Source organism: Salvelinus alpinus, chromosome 1, assembly GCF_045679555.1.
Source record: "Salvelinus alpinus chromosome 1, SLU_Salpinus.1, whole genome shotgun sequence".
Taxonomy (NCBI): Eukaryota; Metazoa; Chordata; class Actinopteri; order Salmoniformes; family Salmonidae; genus Salvelinus; species Salvelinus alpinus.
This window is the reverse complement of record NC_092086.1, coordinates 56,445,930-56,472,459: the sequence shown is the minus strand read 5'-3', so window position 1 is coordinate 56,472,459 and position 26,530 is coordinate 56,445,930. Positions and strand designations below refer to the sequence as shown.

The window sequence follows — 26,530 nt, the reverse complement described above, 5'->3', positions numbered from 1 at the left end:
AGACTAGAGACTACATGGCAGTGCCATAGCTACATTCTACCTAAGGGGAGGGATGGAGGGCGCTGGGCACTGGGAGAGACGGCTGGGCTCTCCCCTCCTCACTCTAGTGGTGTGTAGTGCTCAACGGAGGCAGGGTCACACTACTAGCTTATCTGTGAGCCAAGACTTGTCTGTTCAATGTATACGAATTGTCTGCAGTGTAGTGCAAGGGGAGAGACGGAGACTGGGGCTGGGGGCAGAGACAGGGGCTGGGGGCAGGGACAGGGGCTGGGGGCAGGGACAGGGGGTCTGGGGGCAGGGACAGGGGGTCTGGGGGCAGGGGCTGGGACTGAGGGGAAAGACGGGGGTTGGGGGGGCAATCTGGCTAGCACAGTCAGTGCAGGGCCAGGGAGAGAGAGGAAAGACAAGGGCTGAGAGCACTCAGGGTAGCATGTGGATAAAGCTGTCATGATGTCTGCATGGTCTGGGTTGAGCTGGGCTGTCTGAGGGGGGTGTGTGTGGGGGGGGGGGGGGGGGTGGAGATGCCATTTCCAGCCAGCCCAGTAGCTCTCTCTAATGGGGAGAGAGATTCAACACCACTCCCTGACAATAATTACCCACAACAGAGCGACTGGAATGGCTGTGGAACTGAGCCATTTGTCATCATGTCGCTGCAATGGCTGCCTTTTCAAGTGTTCAATTTAGAAGACAAAAAGTAGAGGGAAATACAGTAAAGCATACAAACAGAGACTCAGACACAGAGGGAGCCATTACCTTAAAGTTCGTGTTAAAATGAGAGGAATTAGAGAGTCTGAGAGTGTGTAATTTTGGACAGAGAGAGAAAGACTGACAGTAGAAAGGAATGTGAGAGAGTGAGGAGGGGAGGAGGAAACTGAAGCCGGTTTCACATGAACGATAGCAAAGGCACATTTTCGAGAGGCATCAATTCGAGAGACAATACTTATCACGTCTCGAGTAGAGGTCGACCGATTATGATTTTTCAACGCCGATACCGATAATTGGAGGACCAAAAAAAGCCGATACCGATTAAATCGGCCGATTTTTATATATATATTTGTAATAACCACAATTACAACAATATTGAACGAACACTTTTTTTCAACTAATATAATACATCAATAAAATCAATTTAGTCTCAGATAAATAATGAAACATTTTCAATTTGGTTTAAATAATGCAAAAACAAAGTGTTGGAGAAGTAAAGTGCAATATGTGCCATGTAAAAAAGCTAACGTTTAAGTTCCTTGCTCAGAACATATGAAAGCTGGTGGTTCTTTTTAACATGAGTCTTCAATATTCCCAGGTAAGAAGTTTTAGGTTGTAGTTATTACAGGAATTATAGGACTATTTCTCTCTATACCATTTGTATTTCATATACCTTTGACTATTGGATGTTCTAATAGGTACTTTAGTATTGCCAGCCTAATCTCGGGAGTTGATAGGCTTGAAGTCATAAACAGCGCACTGCTTGAAGCACAGCGAAGAGCTGCTGGCAAATGCAGGAAAGTACTGTTTGAATGAATGCTTACGAGCCTGCTGCTGCCTACCACCACGCAGTCAGACTGCTCTATCAAATCTTAGACTTAATTATAATATAATAAACACACAGAAATACGAGCCTTAGGTCATTAATATGGTAAAATCCGGACACTATCATTTCGAAAACAAAACGTTTATTCTTTCAGTGAAATACGGAACTGTTCCGTATTTTATCAAACGGGTGGCATCCCTAAGTCTAAATATTGCTGTTACATGGCACAACCTTCAATGTTATGTCATAATTATGTACAATTCTGGCAAATTAATTACGGTCTTTGTTAGGAAGAAATGGTCTTCACACAGTTCGCAACGAGCCAGGCGGCCCAAACTGCTGCATATACCCTGACTCTGCTTACACAGAACGCAAGAGAAGTGACAATTTCCCTAGTTAAAATAAATTAATGTTAGCAGGCAATATTAACTAAATATGCAGGTTTAAAAATATATACTTGTGTATTGATTTTAATAAAGGCATTGATGTTTATGGTTAGGTACACATTGGTCCAACGACAGTGCTTTTTTTGCAAATGTGCTTGTTAAATCATCACCCGTTTGGCTAAGTAAGCTGTGATTCGATGATAAATTAACGGGCACCGCATCGATTATATGCAACGCAGGACAAGCTAGATAAACTAGTAATATCATCAACCATGTGTAGTTAACTAGTGATTATGTTAAGATTGATTGTTTTTATAAGATAAGTTTAATGCTAGCTAGAACTTACCTTGGCTCCTTGCTGCACTCGCATAACAGGTAGTCAGCCTGCCACGCAGTCTCCTCGTGGAGTGTTATGAAAACTTTTAAAAAATCAGCCCTAATTAAAATCGGCCATTCCGATTAAATCGGTCGACCTCTAGTCTCGAGCACCTGACAGTCCTCCCACCCTCTGAACAGGGCAGTGTAAACAGAACGCTCTCGTTGAGCTCAACACTTACAGAAGAATTGGTAATAGCAGAGCAATGTTTTTGAAACAGCTGAAATGTAGACATTTTCCTTGAGTGTTTACCTTAAATTGCCCGTTACATTCTGAAATTGGTCGCAGTAGCTGCTACCTGCTGAGCCACGCAAAACTATGGAAGTCTACAAAATGTTGAGATATGTAAGTCAAACTACATAAATCAACATGTTTTAGATAGATAATAAAAAATAAAAAATGTTTTTTAATTTTTAACATTGTGTGGTGATTTCAGAGGTGGCACCACAGGTCCCAGAATGGTGGGGGGGAATTGTTTTCCTGGGGCCCAGAGTTGTTCATGGTCTGCTAGGCTGACCTAACCAGGTAAAACTCCGGTTATGACATAGTAATAAAATCAGCTGTAAAAAACGGTTTTATATGGGCTATGATGGGACCAGATTTTTTACAAATCAGATCAAATGTTTGCTTTTTTTTACTTCTGGAAAAACTCCTGGCCCTAGGGAGAATGAAAACATTAAAATCCTGTCAAACAAATCATGAGGCGAATCAGATTAAAAAAAACATTACTTTGTCCCTCTTTCAACGCTTGTGTGTCAACATTTTGTATTAAACTAAATTAAAAGTGCTGGGGAAAATGCCAGGTTGCCACACGTTTGCCAGTAGCCCTGCTATGCGGATCCTTGCAACGTGGATAGATGGAAATCGGCACACAATGCTACAAATGAAGAAACAGAACCTATATGTAAGATCTATATGCATTTTATTTTTGGGTGGTGGGAATGGACTTCCATATAGAACAGCTCAACATCAACTCCCCAGTGAATTATACCAACGTTTTCAGTCGCAATTTATTTTACCACACGTAAACCCTTTAATTGTCTGCACATGCTTGTGAATTGTTGCGTAACCAAGAACGTCAACCAAACCCTCTCCCGGCTCGTGACATTCCATTCGCTAATGTGAATTGAAAAGTGTATGTACATATTCTGTAAATCAAAATTTTGTACAGATAAACTCTTATTCAGTGAGAATAAGCCCTTTACTGGTGGGGCTGGGACTGTTTCACTGTGGTGTAATACAGTGATCATTCAGGAGGGAGTAGACTACAGGGTCATTCACAACTAAAGCGTGGAATGAAAGCAGAGTAGAGAGGAAGAGAGGAGGGGTTGGGAGAAGGGGGGGGAAAAGGGAAAAGGGGGGGGGGGGGGGCACAGATTTCCTGTCCTGACCCTGCGGAGCTTGCTAAGCCAAATCACAAGTTCTCACTAATGAGAAGGGAGAGGGGGGTAGAGAGAGGTGCAAACCTGGAACACAGGGCACACAGTCCACCAGCCAAATCACCATAACAACCAACAATCTGACCCACAATGCACCTCACCACCCACAATCCTGAGCGGTGCTCTACCCCCCCCGCCGGCTTAACACTGGGGCGCTCTGCTCAGAATCCTCCTGAGCTGACCGGACATAACATATCCTCCAATATATTAAATAATATAATATTAAACAATATATATTAAGCTGTCCATAAGGAAATCATTCATCTCTGCTTTGGGAATACTGCGACTATCATCCATGTCAATAACAACAATAACAGGAAAACAAACACTAAATTCATCTCGCAGATCGTTAAGAGCGATTATGACGGATAAAAGGTGAAATCTGATTATGTCTGAAATATGACTTAACCCTCTGAACCCCCCCCCCCCGGCCACAGCCCCGTACTCATGAAATCCAGGGTTAGACAGAGGGACAAAGAGAAGGATCAGACAGCCAGCCAGGTCTGAGGGATCAGTGGTGTTCGGTGGGTGCGGAGTGCTCTTGCGGTCGGTGTGGGGATCAGTAAAGGGGGGGGGGGGTTCGGTGGGGCTGGTGCGCTTCCCGGCACCCCACGCTCCACTGACAAGAACAGCACATGGTATTGGACATGTCTAGCTAGATACTAAATACTGAAGCAGCAGCAAAACCACACCAATCTGTGCTGCGCCAGCTTTTTGCAACCCTCCCAAATGGATAACAATGTCCCCCCAACCAACCTCCAAGATCAATGTTGTAATCCCTGCAGCTTTCTTTTGTTGAATCTTCTCTGTAACAAACAAAAGAAAATACAACTAAATGTTATTTCCCCCCTTGGCAGGCCTGGGAGGTCCCGTGACCTCCCAAATGTTTTGAGATGATGTTCAGCAGCATTCCTGATCCAGGGGATAAACTGAGTCCGCGTACCAAATGGCACCCTCTGTCCTATATAGTGCACTCCTTTTGACCAGAGCCCTATGGGTGCACTACTGGGACCTGGTCAAAAGTAGTGCACTAAATAGGGAACGGGGTGCCACTTGGGACTCGACCTGTGCCACTTCTAATTCCTACTGAGCTCTAGACGGATGCTAACTTGAGCGAAAACTTGCGTACACAGCAGTATGAGTTAGGTCAACGTGTCAGCGACTCACTGACCAAAACCAACCATAGACACAGGCAGGGACTTCTGAAACAGGGCTATCCTCTGACCACCCCCACTGCTCCCCCAAAGTACATTCATGTCTTTGTCATATGTAGGCTATATAAAACATTTGAATGAACTTCACTGACTGAGTCGCTCTGGATAAGAGTGCTAAATGACCAAAACGTAAATCTGACAACATAAACAAGGATTCCATTCAAAAACACTCGTTAAAAAGAAATTGAACTGGCTTTGAGGTCCAGAGTCGAGTTTGAGGAACATGGGGAAATAGGGTGCCATTTGGGGGACAGCCAAAGACCAGGTGTCGTATAGCAAGACTGGCTGAGTGATCTAGATGGCTTCAGTGACCGCGCCGTTCTAGGGTGGGGCACTAGAGAAAGTATCCTATTTAGAATATCTATACTGCAGGTGGCAGGCATTTCATTTAGCTTGTTTTGCCCCAGCCTCATTTGGAGCTGATGTAAGCTGTGCGGTTATTGATAACAACTCCCAAATGACACCCTATTCCCTCCATAGTGCACTACTTTTGACCAGGGCCCATTGGAAATAGGGTTCTTGGTATTTGGGACACAGCCAGAGAGAAGACTGGTCAATATCACAGTGTAACATATTTAAAGGCAATATAGATATTAGCTGTTGGCAAACAATAATATATTCTGTTTACCCTCGCTGTGTGTGTGTGTCCGGTGTGAAATGGCTAGCTAGTTAGCGGTGCTCACTACTAGCGTTTCAATCGGTGACGTCACTTGCTCTGAGACCTTGAAGTGTTTCCCTTGCAGAACGATAGGCTTTTGTGGAGTGATAGGCAGTGGTGTAAAGTACTTAAGCAAAAATACTTTAAAGTACTACTTTAGTTTTTTTGGGGTATCTGTACTTAACTATTTATATTTTTGACAACTTTTACTTCACTACATTCCTAAATAAGTTTTTACTCCATACATTTTCCCTGACACCCAAAAGTACTGGTTACATTTTGAATGTGTAGCAGGACAAAAAAATTGTCCAATTCACACACTTATCAAGAGAACATCCCATGTCATCTACTGCCTCTGATCTGGCGGACTCACTAAACACAAATGCTTCATTTGTAAATGATGTCTGCGTGTTGGAGTGTGACCCTGGCTATACATAAATACATTTTTTAAACATTTTGCCGTGTGGTTTGCTTAATATAAGGAATTCGAAATGATTCATACTTTTACTTTTGATACTTAAGTATATTTTAGCAATTACATTTACACTTGATACTTGAGTAAAAGTATAAACGTATTTGGTTTTAAATATACTTTAGCATTTTATTACTTTGGTTGGTGTGTGAACACGCTGTGTGTGTGTGTGTGTGTGTGTGTGTGTGTGTGTGTGTGTGTGTGTGTGTGTGTGTGTGTGTGTGTGTCTGTGTGTGTGTGTGTGTGTGTGTATTAATGCGTGTATGACACAGATGAGCTTTCATATAAAGCTGTACACTACAGCAGCAGATTGCTGTTGCTCCAAAGCCGTTGACTGGCCAAGGCCCACATTGATGCACTGTTCCATCCTCCTAACGCTGTGTGTGCGTGTTGCATGACCCACTTTCCTCCCCTGACAGAGCCAGGCAGCGGCCCAGCTCAGACAGCAGCACTGTCTACAGCTCAAGCTCAGAGAGCACTACAAGTGCAAGTTGAGTAGCAGAAGTAGTAGCCTAACAAGTGGTGAGTCTCACTACCAGCTCTTGGCCAGCTGAGGCTGAGGGAGCCTCCCAGGCCTGGTGGCATGGCAGCAACACCATCACCACCATGGAGCTGAGACAGCACTAGCGGGAACACAGAACAGCACTAGCGGGAACACAGAACAGCACTAGCGGGAACACAGAACAGCACTAGCGGGAACACAGAACAGCACTAGCGGGAACACAGAACAGCACTAGCGGGAACACAGAACAGCACTAGCGGGAACACAGAACAGCACTAGCGGGAACACAGAACAGCACTAGCGGGAACACAGAACAGCACTAGCAGGAACACAGAACAGTATGATCTGAGCACAGAACAGCACTAGCGGGAACACAGAACAGCACTAGCGGGAACACAGAACAGCACTAGCGGGAACACAGAACAGTATGATCTGAGCACAGAACACAGCACAGACAGTACTAGCTGAGCACAGCGGAGCACAACTCTCACCTCCACTATTCCATTGGTTCCATTGCGCCAGCCAGGCAAGCTCAATCGAGCGCAGCTTAAGTGTTTGTAAGAACGTCAATACTATTTGAACCCAGGTCTGGATGAGACAGCACAGCACACCTCTCCCCTCACACACCACTGGTCCAATTAGTACAAGGACCTGCAGACAGCGAATACACCACCTGGTGCCCTGGCCAACAGGTAGAGAGCTCCAGGCAGTTTCACGAGAGGCGTGCGCTGCTCAGCATAACATTACACTCTAGTTCTATTTTCAATAATTGCTCACAGCCGAGAACACTTGATAAAGCGGCTCGCCGGCCCAGTGTAGCTCCCCTGTTAGAGGCACCAGGCAGAGAAGCAGAGACAGAGAGAGGCGGAGGCAGGGGTAATCGAGCGTTCTACTTTCACCTGACTGACCATGAGGGAAACAAGCCTGACTACAGCTACACAGGTTCTCCAGAGACTGACTTCGAGGCATTCAAATCACAGAGCCGGTGTCTGTTGGGCCGGTGTCTGCTAGAGGAGCTGGGCTGGATGGGGGTAAGAACATAGATGTTGTAGTGAAGATTATACAGTATTAGAGAGGGGGGGTAATATGGTTAAAGTCACACTGTAAAAATTAGGAGAATGTCAAAGTATGCTCAAGAAGCCAAACTGTAGCCTTTGACTAAAGCACTTTCATGATGTATAATGAGAATTCTACGATGTCTATTGTGCTCAAGTTGGAATTCCATGAATCGTTTACAAAGTCCTCTACATCTCATTAAGATATTTCTAAGTCACATTTCAAAATAAAATCTAGGACGTATAATATTGAATTAGTTAGAGACTAACATTATAGACTGTCGTTAAATTGGGTATAGTGAAAGAAGAGACAGGAAGCTGTAATGTTACACAGTTCCTATTTGAACAGGCTCAGCCCTCCAGAATAATGACAAGGTGAAAACATGGGTACAGAGATGAGGTAGTCGTAAAAAAAAGATCATGTTTAATACTATTATTGCACACAGAGTGAGTACATGCAACATGTGACTTGTTAGGCACATTTTTACTCCTGAACTTATTTAGCCTTGCCATAACAAAGGGGTTGAATACTTATTGACATTTCAGCTTTTAATTTGTAATTAATTGGTAAAAAACAATTTAATTTCTAAAAACATAATTCCACTTTGACATTATGGGGTATTGTGTGTAGGCCAGTGACACCAAATCTCAATTTAATCTATTTTAAATGCAGGCTGTAACACAACATGTAGAAAAAGTTAAGAGGTGTGAATACTTTATGAAGGTACTGTCTTTAATCTTTAGCCTAATAAACTGCATGGTTTATGGAGTCGTAGTAGGGGGACCACACACCACATCATCACGTGACTCCATGTTTACTTCGATATGATGTTATTATATAAACATTTCCACATAAAGGCGCTTCCACTGCTATTTCTCACATAACACACTTTACCGGTACAAAAAGATCCCACCATGTCGATCGAACAAATTATCTGTTGCCATTTATCAAATTGTACCGAAACTTCCTTTTTTCGTCACAGCTGTTGTGATTCGCATAAAAACTGTGGATGGAAACGTGGTTAGAGAGAGAGAAACACACACACACACACACACACACACACACACACAAAAAGAAAGAAGAGAGAAGAGGAGAGAGAGAGCCAGCTACCAGCTCGTAACAGAGCCCAAAGTGTTCTCTTAACACAGGCAGCTCTGGTTTCACTGGTGCTGAGCAGTTTGCCTATTGTTCTAATCTACAGTCGTGGCCAAATGTTTTGAGAATGACACAAATATTAATTTTCACAAAGTCTGCTGCCTCAATTTGTATGATGGCAATTTGCATATACTCCAGAATGTTATGAAGAGTGATTAGATGAAATGCAATTAATTGCAAAGTCCCTCTTTGCCATGCAAATGAAAGGAATCCCCCAAAAACATTTCCACTGCATTTCAGCCCTGCTACAAAAGGCCCAGCTGACATCATGTCAGTGATTCTCTTGTTAACACAGGTGTGAATGTTGACGAGGACAAGGCTGGAGATCACTCTGTCATGCTGATTGAGTTCGAATAACAGACTGGAAGCTTCCAAAGGCGGGTGGTGCTTGGAATCATTGTTCTTCCTCTGTCAACCATGGTTACCTGCAAGGAAACACGTGCCATCATCATTGCTTTGCACAAAAAGGGCTTCACAGGCAAGGATATTGCTGCCAGTAAGATTGCACCTAACGGGCCTCCCGGGTGGCACAGTGGTCTAAGGCTGTGCCACCAGAGACTCTGGGTTCGAGCCCAGGCTCTGTCGCAGCCGGCCGCGATCGGGAGGAACATGGGGCGACGCACAGCGTCGTCCGGGTTAGGGAGGGTTTGGCCAGCAGGGATATCCTTGTCTCATTGCTAGTGACTCCTGTGGCGGGCCGGGCGCAGTGCACGCTGACCAGGTCGCCAGGTGTACGGTGTTTCCTCTGACACATTGGTGCGGCTGGCTTCTGGGTTGGATGTGCATTGTGTTAAGAAGCAGTGCGACTAGGTTGGGTTGTGTTTCGGAGGACGCATGGCTCTTGATCTTCGCCTCTCCCGAGTCCGTGCGGGAGTTGCAGCAATGAGACAAGACTAACTACTACCACCTAAATAAAGCATTTATTGGATCATCAAGAACTTTAAAGGAGAGCGGTTCAATTGTTGTGAAGAAGGCTTCAGGGTGCCCAAGAAAGTCCAGCAAGTGCCAGGACCGTCTCCTAAAGTTGATTCAGCTGCGGGATCGGGGCACCACCAGTACAGAGCTTGCTCAGGAATGGCAGCAGGCAGGTGTGAGTCCATCTGCACGCACAGTGAGGCGAAGACTTTTGGAGGATGGCCTGGTGTCAAGAAGGGCAGCAAAGAAGCCACTTCTCTCCAGGAAAAACATCTGTACCTATTCTGCAAAAGGTACAGGGATTGGACTGCTGAGGACTGGGGTAAAGTCATTTTCTCTGACGAATCCCCTTTCTGATTGTTTGGGGCATCCGGAAAAAAGCTTGTCCGGAGAAGACAAGGTGAGCGCTACCATCAGTCCTGTCAACAGTAAAGCATCCTGAGACCATTCATGTGTGGGGTTGCTTCTCAGCCAAGCGAGTGGGCTCACTCACAATTTTGACTAAGAACACAGCCATGAATAAAGAATGGTACCAACACATCCTCCGAGAGCAACTTCTCCAGTTGCAGTTTGGTGACGAACAATGCCTTTTCCAGCATGACGGAGCATCTTGCCATAAGGCAAAAGTGATAACTAAGTGGCTCGGGGAAGAAAACATCGATATTTTGGGTTCATGGCCAGGAAACTCCCCAGACCTTAATCCCATTGAGAACTTGTGGTAGAAAAAAAATAAAATAAATGCTGACAAACTCCAAGCATTGATTATGCAAGAATGGGCTGCCATCAGTCAGGATGTGGCCCAGAAGTTAATTGACAGCATGCCAGGGCGGATTGCAGAGGTCTTGAAAAAGAAGGGTCAACACTGCAAATATTGACTCTTTGCATCAACTTCATGTAATTGTCAATAAAAGCCTTTGACACTTATGAAATGCTTGTAATTAAACTTCAGTATTCCATATTAACATCTGACTAAAAAATCTAAAGACACTGAAGCAGCAAACTTTGTGGAAATTAATATTTGTGTCGTTCTCAAAACTTTTGGCCACGACTGTAAGGCTTAGTCAGAGCCACCTATTGTCTCAGAAACACTACCTTCTCCAGCCCTCCCTCCCAGTCCCAACCCTACCATGCTACACCCAGAATTAAGACTGAATCTCCCCTGGAGTCACCCTGACGTCCCCCTGGTCCTCACAGCTGGATCCACTCATCTTCAGGGGATCGGCTGGGGCGATGGAGGGGGTGGACCCGGAAAGGGGGTCTTTTTTTAATGTTGTCTAATCCGTGGAATCAAAGCATAAACAAGTCCCTTCCTGTGCCACCCAACCCTAACCCACCCACCCCCTCCCCATACATGCACACCCTGCACACCCCAATCCCCCTCCACAGCTTTAACATCCCCACTCCCCCTGGACCAGCAGTAATGGCTGAGGGTGACCAGACAATGCCTGTGTGTGTCCCTATGAGGCAGACCGTATGCCCAGACGACCAGATCGATCACTGCTGGATGGATTATTGTGACACCAGGACCGGTCCAGTGGCAGTTTCCAGCGCAGCTTCGATCTTTCCTCAATTGAACCTGTGTGTTGTGGCAGTCATCCCCAGTCACCCCAATCCCATCCCAGGGGCATTACTATTACTGGGAGACAAAGACTGGTGGCCAACAGCGAAACAGAAATCTTCCTCCATTTCCCATAACTCGAACCATAGTCTCTCGTGTCAGACAAAACCTAACATTACACGAGACTTGGCTCTGGACGCCAAGATTACCATGTCGACACGCCATATGCCACACCCATCTCTTACCATTTTGATTGGTTTATGCCGGAGGTCCGCGTCAGTCACGGGGACGTCTTGATCTTTGGGGATCACGCCCCTGTTGGCGAGGAGCTGCAGCAGGGTGGCGTTGTCTTTTGGGGCCCCTGACCCCCCCTGGTCCGCCTGCAGCAGACCGTAGGTGCGGCAGTAGAGTTCAGAGGAGAGCAGGAGGCGTGTGACGGGGGGCTTCAGGTGCTCCTGCTCATACTGGTCACAGTAGAAGGGCTCCCGCAACTCCACTGGAACATGCTCTACGGACGGAGAAGAGGGACAAAAACAGGGAAATAATCATGTGGGAGCAGAGTACACTATTAATAGGGAAAACAAGGTCCTCTGAGGGAGAAAAATACTGAAAAGATACCCGGACTGCATCCAATATACCAGATAGGGACGTGACAAATGAAAGATGTTTCTTAACGTTTAAAGCGCCATTGTTTTATCGGTGTTCCATTAAAAACAATAAGAAATCTTGACAACATTTCACGTGAATTCACAATGCAGCTTCGCTGCTGCAAGAAACGGTTTGGGTCTCACGGTGCGTCCCTGTCAAATGGTTAAGCATCGCACCTGTACTACCATTACTGTACCTCAATTCCAAATCGGAAAGTTTGAATTTCGTTCTCATTTAACTTCTCAAAGTATTGCCATACAGGACTTCGCTGCTGTCATTTGCCGTTCTCTGCCATTTTTCCAACTGTTAATTAACGACAATGATTTAGTGGTGGAGAGTCGACCCTTTCTGACTGTCAAGATTCGATTCCGGTAGGATTCAGTATTTTTGGAACGGAAGAGACTGTTCTCGGAAGTATGGCAACTAATCAAACACTCGCATCTTTCATAGCGAGGGACGGAGAGAGAACGAGGTGCACAGTATAGGCAGTAGGGCGCTGGGAACGATACCAGTATCGTGATACACTACATGACCAAAAGTATGTGGACTCCTGCTCGTCGAACATCTCATTCCAAAATCAAGGGGATTAATATGGAGTTGGTCCCTCATTTTGCTGCTATAACAGCCTCCACTCAGCCGTAATGTTGGAATCATTATGTTGTCATACAGAGTCACATTTAGTTTTTAAAGGACCAATTAGTTTGACCTGCTTCGTGTTTAAATTTTTGAAATGGAAAAAATATTGCGATACTGGTATCATCACGGCCCTAATAGGCATGTCAGCTACCAGACAGACAGAACAGCCTATCTATCGGCAATTAAAAGCTGTATCTCACAATGCCATGCTGTATCTCGCAGATTCCTTGGCTTGCCATGTCTCGCAACTTCAGTAATCATCAATGAATAGGATATTGAGCCAGATTCAACACTTCGCTCTCGCAGTCACACAAAGTATCTGCGCATGTGCACAGGTTCGCTTCACGTGTTCACAGCGTGGCAGCCAGGGAACCAATGCTCTTAGTTGTCACGGATATTGACCCACTATGTTGTTTACTTTCTGCATCTACAAAAACATTATTACATTTTTGTATTTTTTATAATTAGGTTTGGGATTTTTCTTAACATTAGGATACCAATTTCATTTTAACGTTTGAACTTTCACACCTTTAATACCAGAGGTCTTTCAAAGGAATAGGGTGCCATCTCAGACAATCTCTCAGCTGTTTGTTCTGGATATTGGACAGGAACATAACGTTCAAAGTCCTAACAATATCATTGGCAAAACACAGTTTAAAGTCTTATTGTCAGATAAACACATATTCTGTTTATCTCTTAGTATCTAATAGAAACAAACTTAAAGTGGATGTTTCCTCATCAATTATACACTGAGTATACAAAACACTAGGAACACCTGCTTTTTCCATGACAGGCTGATCAGGTGAATCCAGCTGAAAGCTATGATCCTTTATTGATGTCACTTGTTAAATCCACTTTAAAATCAGTGTAGATGAAGGGGAGGAGACAGGTTAAAGAAGGATTTTTAAACCTTGAGACAATTGAGACATGGGTTGCGTGTATGTGTGCCATTCAGAGGGTGAATGGGCAAAACAAAAGATTTAAGTGCCTTTGAACGAGGTATGTTAGTAGGTGCCAGGCACACCGGTTTGAGTGCGTCAAGAACTCCAACGCTGCTGGGTTTTTCACGCTCAACAGTTTCCTGTGTGTATCAAGAATTGTCCACTACCCAAAGGACATCCAGCCAACTTGACACAAATGTGGGAAGCATTGAAATTAACATGGGCCAGCATCCCTGTGGAACGCTTTCGACACCTTGTAGAGTCCATGCCCTGACGAATTGAGTATGTTCTGAGGGCAAAAGGGGATGCAATTAAAAATTAGGAAGGTGTTCCTAATGTTTTGTACACTCAGTGTATAATGAAGGTATAGAGTATGGATAGACAAAGCTAGACTGCCTTGCAACTACAATCTGAGTGAAGGGCCGAGTAGGGGTTAAACCAGTGCTTCTCAAATATTTTCTGTTAAGCCCCCCTAGGAAGAAGTAAACATTTCGCGCCCCCCAACTCTCCGCCGCGACTGTAAATAGTATAATTTGTCTATAAAATTGTTATAAGTACACCTCTGCATAACATTGTATCCTTATTAACATTAAAGAAAAAAAAGAAAGAAATATAGATCAACTTACAACAAAGAATAACTTTATTAACATTGTTTTTTAGTCTGTAACAGAAAAGACTTAAAGTGCATCACTTTGCCTGAAATGTAAAAAAAAATTAATGCCTTATTTAAACTGTAAAAAAAAATTGACCATTTTATACTGATTTTTTTTATTTTATATAATCAATAAATAATAATAAATTCAAATTGATCAGCAACATTAACTCAGGAGCACAATATATGAAACACTTTTACTTATCAAACAAAAATGAATAAAACAATTTGTGCTGATTTTGTTAAAATCAAAATGAGGAAGTCAGGATTAATGGCTACAATGATCACGTTTTGCAAAGCGGGACGATTGTTGGCAATATTCGGCACGTTTTCGCTGAAAAAACTCAAGCGGCATATCAGCGTGATTGGGGTGTAATGTCTTTAAGTGACGCCTTCATTTATTTGGCTTCATGCTATCCGCTGCCAACATTTTTAGACACAGTAAACATACCAGTCTTTTCTCCTCTCCCACCTTAGTCACAGTGAAGCCAAGCGCTACATACACGTCGTCATATTTCCTCGTCTTAGCTTTCGTGAGACTTACGTTTGTCTCATTATCTCCGCCTTCCTTTTCATCCCTGTTAAATATTTTTCCATGGTGTCTCTTAAGTTTGTTATCTGCACTTCATATCTCCTGCTCTGTGCTGTGTGCTCTTGTTCGGTGCAAAAAAAAACTACTCCCTGCGGCAAAAAAAGCATGTTCCCCGGGGTCACACGCGCCCCCCCCTGGCATCGCTCCGAGCCCCCCCAGGGGGGCCCACTATTTGAGAAGGACTGGGTTAAACGAAGGTGTGTGCGAGCGTATGTGTACCTGTATGTGCGTTTGTGTGTGCGCGTGGCGTGCATTTGTGTGTGCGTGTGGCGTGCGTCTCGGTGTTGTGTTTTCCACAGCAAATCCAGCCAGCCAATCATAGGGCCTGCAGGAGACAGACAAGGTTACAGAGACAGGCATGATACACTGGTTACAATTTGATCTTGCTTCTACACCTGCATTGCTTGCTGTTTGGGGTTTTAGGCTGGTTTCGGTTGGGGTTTTAGGCTCGAACACTTACAGACAGGGAAATGGAGGGAGGAGTTGGTACTAGCCCCCAGGAAAGATCAAATCAAATTTATTTATATAGCCCTTCTTACATCAGCTGATATCTCAAAGTGCTGTACAGAAACGTACAGCACTTTGAGATATCAGCTGATGTAAGAAGGGCTATATAAATAAATTTGATTTGATCTTTCCTGGGGGCTAGTACCAACTCCTCCCTCCATTTCCCTGTCTGTAAGTGTTCGATCAGCAGTTCAGGTCTGAGTGTCATTCTTCCCCCACGGGAACGACACTGTGGTGCATTCCATTTCCAACCCCACATCAGTCAGTGCTTGCATCCCAAATGGCACCCCATTCCCTATATAGTGCACTACCCCGGCCATTTGGGATGCGGCCAGTATGGAACCACATTATCAGTCTGGGTCAAGAGGAGTGAAATGACACGACATCCAGGCCCAGAGGTTAGCGTCAGCGTCTGAGAATTACCAGACAGAGCCCTGTGGTACTGGTAGATAACCAGGGCCTTGTTCATTAGGCATTAACAGAAGAAAACAGACTACCTTGGCCTAGCCATTAAGAAAAGCTAATGTTCGTTTTCTATTGTGTGCCCCGTTGAACACGACCCTGGTGTTTTATTTTCAGCCGAGGGCAGTCTCTGTGGGAAATTGTCTTTAAGGCGACTTCTGAAAAGAGTTGACAGGAACCTATGCTTTGTGGCACACTTCTCACAGCGCAGCTAGGACAAGAAAGTCACCTGAACCTTGCGAAAGGGCAAACCAAAACACCAAATGGCACCATATTCCCTTTATAGTGCACTACGTTTGACTAGCTCAGGTCAGTGCATTATAAGGGGAATAGGGTACCATTTGAGGCAGGCACACGATTTCCACCTCAATGGAGCACACAGCACCATGTAGGAAACAAGTCCCTTTAACGCAGCACAGTCCAGGAAGATGTTGAAGAGCACAAAGTAAACACGACTTGGACTGGTTTTCAGTAAACACGGCCACACACACACCACACAAAACCCCATACAAACATGAACCTGAAAATCCACATCTGACACACGCTCTTAAACTGGTTTGGCGCTATTCAGAGTGGATGAGACTGGGGCTGTTACGGTGGATGAGACTAGGGCTGTTACGGTGTGACCGTATTACCGCCACACCGGCGATCACGAGTCATGACGGCAGTCAAATTCCACGTGACCGTTTAATCAAGGTAATTAGGCTTTTCCAAGCTCTGATGCTGCTGATGGTCATTAGTAGCCTACCAAACTTGCTAACTGCCCGGTACTCAGCACTCTGTTGTCCCTTTAAATCACTCTGACATCAATGCAAATGTAATCGAAAATCTAATCAAACACTTCATGAGAGCCCACAAGCTCCTGTTGCGCAACATTTCTGTAGGCTACTATATTTATTTCTATGTATGTGCATAGAGACATGTTTTTTTCCCAGCTGACCCTGTTTTAGAGACAGGTGCATGATAATGGTCCATTCTGAATCCAAAACAAATTTCATACACATATTATATGTAAAGACCAGATTAAATCAAGAACAGTCTGATGGGTGACAATATTAGCGTACCACTTGTGAATGATATATTACCACTTGTGAATGATGCCCAGCTTGTGGGCAGTAAGGCAAGAAACTGCCACTTTTTCAAATCATAGTTGCACACCTCATGTAGCCTAGCCCATAGGCCTATATGTTTTAATAAGGTTTGTATCACAACTAAAGTGGCCAAATAATTTAAAAGAAGTTAAGCACATTCATCCACTTTACAACAGGTAGAGTTAACTGGCATACATACGCAGCACGTGAGTTTCAATGCGCTTATAATGTGAAGAAATAGCCTAACAGTTTATCAACATTTTAAGCTAATTGTTCTGATCTGTTGCGTCAGCCTCATTGCATAAAAATGTTTGTTTGATGCTAGTGGCTGTATTAATTTGGGATCGATCGCATCCCACAACTGTCCCAGACTATGTTTGGAATATTTCTTTCTTGCACAGAATGGGTCAACTTTTGTACTATTGACAATCTACTATCCCCCATAGTACAAAAGTTTATAGGCCTACTCATCTTGTTGGCTAACGAAAAGTAAATGTGGACAGTTCTTCCAATATCTTAAATGTGCGCCTTGGAATTGGATAAGTATGCACGTAAGATTTTATTAGGGGGCATTACAGCCACACAAAGGGCATGCAGCTGGGAAATTCGAGGCATTATCAAGTGCTTGTCAAAATAGTGAATGAGAGACTGATGAAGTGTGTACAGCCGGCGCAAATAAAGTAGAGCCCATGCCTTTCATGCAACTTTTTTTTCAAATCATCATTAGAGTCGCATCATACAGCCTTAGAATGTACTAAAAATCTAAGCATATAGCCCAACCTTTGTATCACAACTAAAGTTACATAAATAACTCTTAATTAAGCATAGGAGGAGCTGTTTTTTGTTAACCGCTCAACACAGAATAGTGTGTGTGCACACCGCATGTGTGCACTCCCTCAAATCGTTTGGAGAAAATATTCACCTATGTTCAATTGTATTCTTCATATATAAAATAATATAGCAAAGTGTATATAAAATAATGCCACGGAATTCTAAGCAAATCTTGCCTGCTAAATGAACTATTGTAGCCCACAGCCATATGGCATAGCCAGATCAGGACCTAACATACGGACAACTCAATGTATGCTATTCTGTTCTCCTGAAATAGACTATTTTCTTCATATCATGTTTCTTTAGACCAGTCTAAAAAAAATTGTGATGGTGATTTATTGTGATGGTGTAGGCTATATTAAATGGATTTAGACTTTTTAAAATGTAGATGTTCCAAAGGTCAGCATCAGTGGCTTGTAGGCCATGCGTGGAAGCCAGGAGATGCTAAATGTGTTGATGTTAATTAACGGTCAATTACCGCGAGACTGGCAGTTATTTGCTTGACAGTCACCGGCTGACAAAATTTCATAATCGCCACAGCCCTAGATGAGGCCGACATGGCTTATTCGATGGACAGTAAACGTAGCCTACACACAGACTCATTTTCAAACCCTACCGTAAATAGTTGGAAGGCTGAAAACAATGAAAAAGGAACAGTTAGGTTAGTATCTGAAAGGAGACTTAAAAAAGGGACATCACGTGCTGAACTCTGACTCATGAGAAGATCAGAGGAGATTGAAGGATAAAGGGAGTCGCCCGACCATGTTGTCGTTTTGCATTAGGGTTCCTTGAATTATGTTATTGGTTTTATTTAGGGCACACAATAGCATGGGACGTCTTTCCCAAAAACAACATTCCATTTACCTCCCTCCGGCTTTCTGTACTTTCACCACTACAACGTTTCGCAACAGAAAACAAAACAATAATCTGTGATTATTGTTCATGAAATACCACTCCCGTTTCTCAGGTTTTCGCCCAACTGAACACAACCCAGGTGTAGAATACTAGTATGTCAAATAGAGAAAGATTACATTGGGGTGTGTGAATGTTCCATTGTGGTTAAACCACAGGGCATTGTTAGCAGTATAAACGTTTCATGCAAACTGACCAAGTGAGGGAGGTTAAACTACGGGTGCATCTCAATAGTCTAAAGCAGTGGACCTTTTCTCATCTCCTTTCCTTCCTCCACTCGGATTCAAAAGAACTGGACTGATGGAAGGAAGCACATTGGCCCGCCAAGTTGCTAGACTATTGAAATGCAACATAAGATACCGCATTGAACACACAAGGCGTTTTCAGACACTGCACGTGGAATAATAATGTTTTATGGATTTTCAGTGCAGTTCCACCACGCACCACCAGGACGTCACTATAGGACGTGGAGAAAAAAAATAAAAAATGACATAATGCAAATTAGGATGCAAAGCAAGATGGATGCAGTCGATACAAGCATAATTTCCCTGTGGGACGGTCCAGAAGGATGAACGACCAGTTTTTGTCACACACATCACCAGGTTGAAACAGACAGACAGGGAAGCAAGCAGCAGCTGGAAATAGACATTTTGCAAATGGGATTTCAGGTATTGGGAACCGCAGTTTTAAAAAGGCCTGCAGCACACACACCTGCTCTCTTTCAAGTAACACAACAGCCGTTCACACTTTGTTTGAAAAAAAATGCTTAGGACACAATGCTTAGGAGTGAGAAAAAAAAAGAGTGAGTGGAAATCAGGAAAAGGGTCACGAGTCAGCAGTAAATGTCACCAGGACATTGATATCCATACCCCCTCAAGAGGATAGTATTTTGATAGCAAACACTAACCTGTCTGACTTTGTGTAAACTGAGTGAGTGTAGTAACCGGGAAACTGGTTCCAGGGAAGCAGCCGCTCAACTATCACTATAACAGGTCAGGGGTCAGGGCATATCTATTGGTCTAGGTGAGGGGTCAAAGGTCATAAACAAGCTGGATTGTAATAAAAACATCATGCAAATTTGGTGAGTAATACACAAAAGGCTCAGACAACTTACACAAGCACTATAAGTGAATAGACTAAGGTAAATTGAGGTAAAGGTAATGATGGAGTAGAATATAAAAGAGCTCTGCTCTGTGTGTTGTCTACACCCCAACCCCACTACTGACAGGAAGTGGCAGGGGGATGCAACAGAGCAGAGGTCCATGTAGTCCTATTTATAATTGATCGATTGAATTAGCCCGACCGGTCAGTCTTGTCATAAACAGACATGTGGCCGTCAACAAATGGACAGTCACAAACTAAAACACTGAAATAGGACTACACGCAGAGGCTGGCCCTAGTTTCAATCGAAGCGTCATTATGGGTAAGATTCTGTAAGGATCAATTCTGTCCCTCTCCATTCCAGTTAACTGTACACCAGGTAGAGCACTGACTGACTGACTGGCTGGCAGACTGACAGACAAACTGACTGGTTTACTGGCTGGCTGACCAGTGTTACATTTCAGAAGGGTTGTCATGGGAACAGTGAACACATTAAGACCACTTAATTAAAACTAAGGGCCGAACAAAGCAGCTGCCAGAAGCATACAGAGGCCCACACATTTCCTGATTAGGGCCGGGGTCCAGTGTACTCAGGCTGGCCTGCGAAGACCGTTCATGAACATGTCTACACCTTAAATAATTCAGAAAGAACTCTGATATGCTCAACTGTGCAAGGTAAGCACTAAGAGAGAGGGTGGGAGAAAGCACAGTCTCAAATGTCTGCTTTAAGTGAGAACATCCAGATAAGTATCTATGATCAAATAAGATGTACTTCAAACGATTATCCTAGAAAATATCAAAAATAATTTATAGAACATAAATCACAATGTTGTTGTCGACAATTGTTGATCCGTTGTTGTCGCTGTGGTGATATCCCTCCATAGCATGTTCACAGAAATATCAAAACCTTCATTATACAGTGGGAGAGGCTGAGTGCTTTTAGGACAAAGACAGGCCTTGTTTTAAGACTGGTAACTAATGGTGAACATGTTATTATCCTGTGGACTAGGCTAATGTTCCACATGACCCCTCTCTGGTTCAGGTTGATATGCCGATTGCCTGAAACACCCCTCAAAATAACTACAGGCCTCAGGGTTTTGATGTCTACAGGTTGAGGTTAACTACACACACTTCAGACATCATGGGTTACCAGCATTCTTGTCTATTGTTAAAACTAGGGCGTACTGAAAAAGATAATAATATGCCATTTAACAGACGCTTTTATCAAAAGGGACTTACAGTCATGATTGTAGTCATTTTACGCACAGGTGGTCCGGGAATCGAACCCACTATCCTGGCATTGCAACTGCCATGCTCTATGTCAAATTCAATGTGACATCTTCGGTTAAATAAGGAATAAATGAAATTAAAAATGTTACATTTAAAAACTATTACTGGTTTGTGTATAACAATTTTGATATAAATCCCCCAAGATTTGAATGCCTCAATTATGAGACATACATACAGTGCATTCAGAAAGTATTCAGACCCCTTGAATTTTCCCACATTTTGTTATGTTACAGCCTTATTCTAAAATAAAAAAAATTGCAATCATCAATCTACACAAAATACCCCATAATGACAAAGCGAAAACTGTTTATTTGAAATGTTTGCAAATGTATTAAAAATCTAAAACAGAAATACCTTATTTAAACACAGTTGAAGTCGGAAGTTAACATACACTTAGGTTGGAGTCATTAAAACTCGTTTTTCAACCACTCCACAAATTTCTTGTTTACAAACTATAGTTTTGGCAAGTTGGTTAGGACATCTACTTTGTGCATGACACAAGTCATTTTCCCAACAATTGTTTACAGACAGATTATTTCACTGTATCACAATTCCAGTGGGTCAGTAGTTTACATACACTAAGTTGACTGTGCCTTTAAACAGCTTGGAAAATTCCAGAAAATGATGTCATGGCTTTAGAAGCTTCTGATAGGCTAATTGACATAATTTGAGTCAATTGGAGGTGTACCTGTGGATGTATTTCAAGGCCTACCTTCAACGCAGTGCCTCTTTGCGTGACATCATGGGAAAATAAAAAAAATCAGCCAAGACAGAGAAAAAAATTGTAGACCTCCACAAGTCTGGTTCATCCTTGGGAGCAATTTCCAAATGCCTGAAGGTACCACATTCATATGTACAAACAATAGTACGCAAGTATAAACACCATGGGACCACGCAGCAGTCATACCGCTCAGGAAGGAGACGTGTTCTGTCTCCTAGAGATGAACGTACAATTTGTGCGAAAAGTGCAAATCAATCCCAGTACAACAGCAAAGGACCTTGTGAAGATGCTGGAGGAAACAGGTACAAAAGTATCTATATCCACAGTAAAACAAGTCCTATATCGACATAACCTGAAAGGCCGCTCAGCAAGGAAGAAGCCACTGCTCCAAAACCGCCATAAAATAGCCAGACTATGGTTTGCAACTGCACATGGGGACAAAGATCGTACTCTTTGGAGAAATGTCCTCTGGTCTGATGGGAAAAATATATAACTGTTTGGCCATAATGACCATCGTTATGTTTGGAGGCCGAAGAACACCATCCCAACCGTGAAGCATGGGGGTGGCAGCATCATGTTGTGGGGGTGCTTTGTAACTGGAGGGACTGGTGCACTTCACAAAATAGATGGCATCATGAGGGAGGAAAATTATGTGGATATATTGAAGCAACATCTCAAGACATCAGTCAGGAAGTTAAAGCTTGGTCGCAAATGGGTCTTCCAAATGGACAATGACCTCAAGCATACTTCCAAAGTTGTGCCAAAAGGGCTTAAGGACAACAAAGTCAAGGTATTGGAGTGGCCATCACAAAGCCCTGACCTCAATCCTATAGAAAATCTGTGGGCAGAACTGAAAAAGTATGTGCAAGCAAGGAGGTAGAGTGGCCAGACAGAAGCCACTCCTCAGTAAAAAGGCACATGACAGCCCACTTGGAGCTTGCCAAAAGGCACCTAAAGACTCTCAGACCATGAGAAACAAGACTCTCTGTTCTGATGAAACCAAGATTGAACTCTTTGGGCTGAATGCCAAGCGTCACGTCTGGAGGAAACCTGGCATCATCCCTACGGTGAAGCATGGTGGTGGCAGCATCATACTGTGGGGAGGTTTTACAACGGCAGGGACTGGGAGACTAGTCAGGATCAAGGCAAAGATGTAAGAAGCAAAGTACAGAGAGATCATTCATGAAAACCTGATCCAGAGTGCTCAGGACCTCAGACTGGGGCAAAGGTTCACCTTCCAACAGGACTGGTGACTTCCTACTGGCCTATAAAATGCCCACAGAGCCACAGCATAATGACATCCTAAGCTTCAACATGAATACCCTTCCCATCATAGACCAGGGTTAGGTTCAGTAGGGCACACCGTAGCAAAACGTTCTGCAACGGAAAATGAAAATCAGTCTGTTTGGTTCAGGTAGTAGCACCTCATTGTTTTATTGCGTTTGAATACGTTTTCAACTTCGCCGAACAGAACCCTGTATTTACATGCTGTAAGCATGTGCTACAGCACATAGGTAGTTTCCACCATATTTCTTATACCATTAATTTCCTTTTAAATCCACAAAGGGAGAAGAACAAGTAAACACTTAGGGCAGAAGCGTAGAGAGTCGGGATGCAGCACTAGATCCTCCTTAGGTCCTCCTCACTTATTGACTCAGTCTCACACCCAACCCAAGACACACTAATGATGAGAACATGAGTCATAATTATGAACAGGACACAGCTCTAGCAAGGTGGAGCTACAAAGCAGCGACAGGTTTCAGGCGCAGTGAACAAACAAGATATGTTTTTATAACCTTTGTTCACTGGGAACTCTGTTTTATCTCAGACAGACAGACAGACAGAGAAGGCTAATCAAGTAGGCTAATCAATATTGTCATTAATTCCTTATTTAACCAGGGAAGTCACATTGAGTTTGACAGAGCATGGGGTTTTGTCTTTCATATCTATCTGTTCACCCATTCCATGAGTTGCTCTCTGTTTCTTGTATGCTCTGACCCCTGTGTACACAATCTAATTTAGTTATTTTGTTTAATTATTAGATTTTTACAGAGAGAACAGATATCAATTAGTCTGCTTGATGTCTGACAAAACTAGAGACATCTTAGTGTGTGTGTGTGTGTGTGTTTGTTGGCATGAATTCAGTCAGGGTACTCCCAAGCTCCTTTCATTATCCCTGGCTAGCCGGGGAAATCGGGGACCTTTGTTTACATTTCAGGAAAGTGAAGGAAGGTTATCGTTACAGGATTTCCAAATGTAGCCCTTTCGAACTAAGATAGGAATGGATCTTCACAGTTTACTAAGTGTAGTAGAATGTCTTATGTGCCGTAGGACTATGCATTATGCATTAATCAAGTGTTCTGGACTGTGGCTAGGGTTGACAAATAAGAGAGCTTATGTATAGTAAGAGAGCACTTGGTAAGAGTACTCCATATCCTCCTATTATAAGTAAAACAAACATAAACACATACATGCAGGTGGTTGGTTATTGGTTCTGTCCTTTCCCATCTATACTGAACAAAAATATAAAACACAACATGTAAAGTGTTGGTCCCATGTTTCATGAGCTGAAATATTCCAGAAATGTTCCAAGCACAAAAAGCTTATTTCTCTCAAATTGTGTGCACAAATATATTTACATCCCTGTTAGTAAGCTCTTCTCCTTTGGCAAGGTAATCCATCAATCTGACAGGTGTGGCATATCCAGAAGCTGATTAAACTGTATGATCATTACACAGGTGCACCTTGTGTGGGGACAATAAAAGGCCACTAAAATGTGCAGTTTTGTCACAACACAATGCCACTGATGTCTCAAGTTGAGAGAGCATGCAATTGGCGTGCTGACTGCAGGAATTTCCCCCAGAACTGTTGCCAGATAATTTAATGTTCATTTCTCTACCATAAGCCGTCGTTTTAGAGAATTTGTCAGTACTTCCAACCGCACTCATAACTGCAGACCATTTGTTATATGTCAGCCCAGGACCTCCACATCAGGCTTCTTTACTTGCGGGATCGTCTGAGGCCAGCCACCTGGACAGCTGATGAAACTGAGGAGTATTTCTGTATGTAATAAAGCCCTCTTGTGGGGAAAAACTAATTCTGATTGTCTGGGCCTGGATCCCAAGTGGGTGGGCCTATGCCCTCCCATTCCCACCCATGGCTGCGCCCCTGCCCAGTCATGTGAAATCCATAGATTAGGGCCAAATTAATTCATTTCAATTGACTGATTTCCTTATATGAACTGTAGTCATTGAAATTGTTGGGTTTATATTTTTGTTCAGTATAGATGTTCATTCAACTGGGGAGGGTAGGCGGCTTATATAAAACTAAAACGGGTTTCGTTTAAATAGTGTAGTAGACATATATCTAACCAACCGATTATCTTTAAGTGGGTGTGTATGCATGCGCGTCATCGAAAGAGAACGGGTGGCTTCAGTAGGCTTCTACCATTAGTATTATTATAGAGAAATATACCATTATCGATACCTCCTGTTATATTATATTTGGATACATTATTAAAATATCACGCTATTTGTTCAGCAGCTGACCTGACAATAGCCTATGTGTTTTTCAGTGGTGAACACTCGGTTCAGGTCAGGATATTTTATAGTCCCGGAGTTACTCGCCAGCCAAAATTAAATGAGTTAATTCCATTATTGGTGATTGAAATTAGACAAGCTGTCAAAACCGATGCCTCGTCACCATTGGCTAGGGGGGCCTCAATGCACCAGTCGAAATTGGCAAGCAGCGAGCAGGATCTTAAATCAACTACTGTAGATCAAATAGGCTGCTGTGATCCAAAACAAAAACAACAGTGCGTCTGTTTTTAGGATGTTGTAAGGATATATTTTCGACGTTATACAATATTCAGGCACAACACCTGGGAATCTGACGAAGGACCGCTATTCGGGTTGAAATGGGGTGCAGAGTAGGGCTACATCCCACACACGCTCTCTGTCCCACCTCTAACGTACTGTAGGCTACTCTTTGTGTGCCCAAAATCGCTGAGTTTACACAACGCGCAGTCAGTTCACCTTCATGCACGCGCTTTTCATAACACTGACAGTCGGGGAACAATGCTGGATTACATGGGAGGGAGGGGAATGTAAGAAAAACACAGAACAAAACATTATAAACGTTTGGCTACAATAGCCTAGGCCACATACCTGCATTGCCGTAAGATTTAGCCAAGACCCATCCCACACTTGCGCATATTTTTGCCCTGGTACAATCATACAGATCCAAAGGTTTTATGTCCGGGACTACAAAAGTCTTCCTCATCGCGTTGGTGTCCACCATAGCAAGTCCGCAGACAGGCCGTAGTAACCGGACGGGGATAGAGACCTAGAAAATAGTTGGTGGCGAAAGAAAAAGCTTCAAATCAAGCATTCATTCTTTTATTTTTCCTTTTCCATAACACTGGGGCTGAGGAACACGGATGTGTGTAATCGTTTTCTCAGGAAATATCCAGACACTATGGGCCCCAGCTCAGGATATATCCCGTTTCTCTCCTGATTACAGACCCCAAAAAATGGTCATAAGATGAAGGCGCGCGGTCTTAAAGCCCTACTGAAGCCCCAACACATCGGGTTATAAAAATAAATAAATAAAGGCGTATTATTTCCCGTTTCGCTGTCCGCATTGCTAACGTTTGGTTAGCGCTCTACAGTAGGCTGGAGCCCCGCTGATGACTGATTTCCAGGTGCTCCACAATGGCATCACTCACTCAGCCGACTGGCCAATCGCGTTTGAGGAAGAGTGAAGGGGCGGGTTCTCAATCGTGTGAACGCGACCAGCAGGTAGCGTATGATGACAGGTGCATTAGGTATGGCATAATATGAGTTAGGTAGGTGAAACTTGCGGTGTTGAATTGAGCAAATAGCC

General features: G+C 43.5%; 1 protein-coding gene across 3 annotated transcripts in view; it reads right to left on the bottom strand.

Moving 5' to 3' along the window:
• camsap3 (calmodulin regulated spectrin-associated protein family, member 3) overlaps nt 1-26,361 on the bottom strand; it is a 59,421-nt gene extending 33,060 nt beyond the window's left edge. For all 3 annotated transcript variants that reach the window (XM_071410978.1, XM_071410996.1, XM_071410987.1), the window contains exons 1-2: nt 25,813-26,361; nt 11,508-11,770 (exon numbers count right to left, since the gene is read on the bottom strand). In XM_071410978.1, the coding sequence (XP_071267079.1) occupies nt 11,508-11,770; nt 25,813-25,945 (396 nt within the window). In that variant the 5' untranslated portion in view covers nt 25,946-26,361. The remainder of the gene's footprint in view (nt 1-11,507; nt 11,771-25,812) is intronic.
• Between the last annotated feature and the right edge of the window lie 169 nt (nt 26,362-26,530).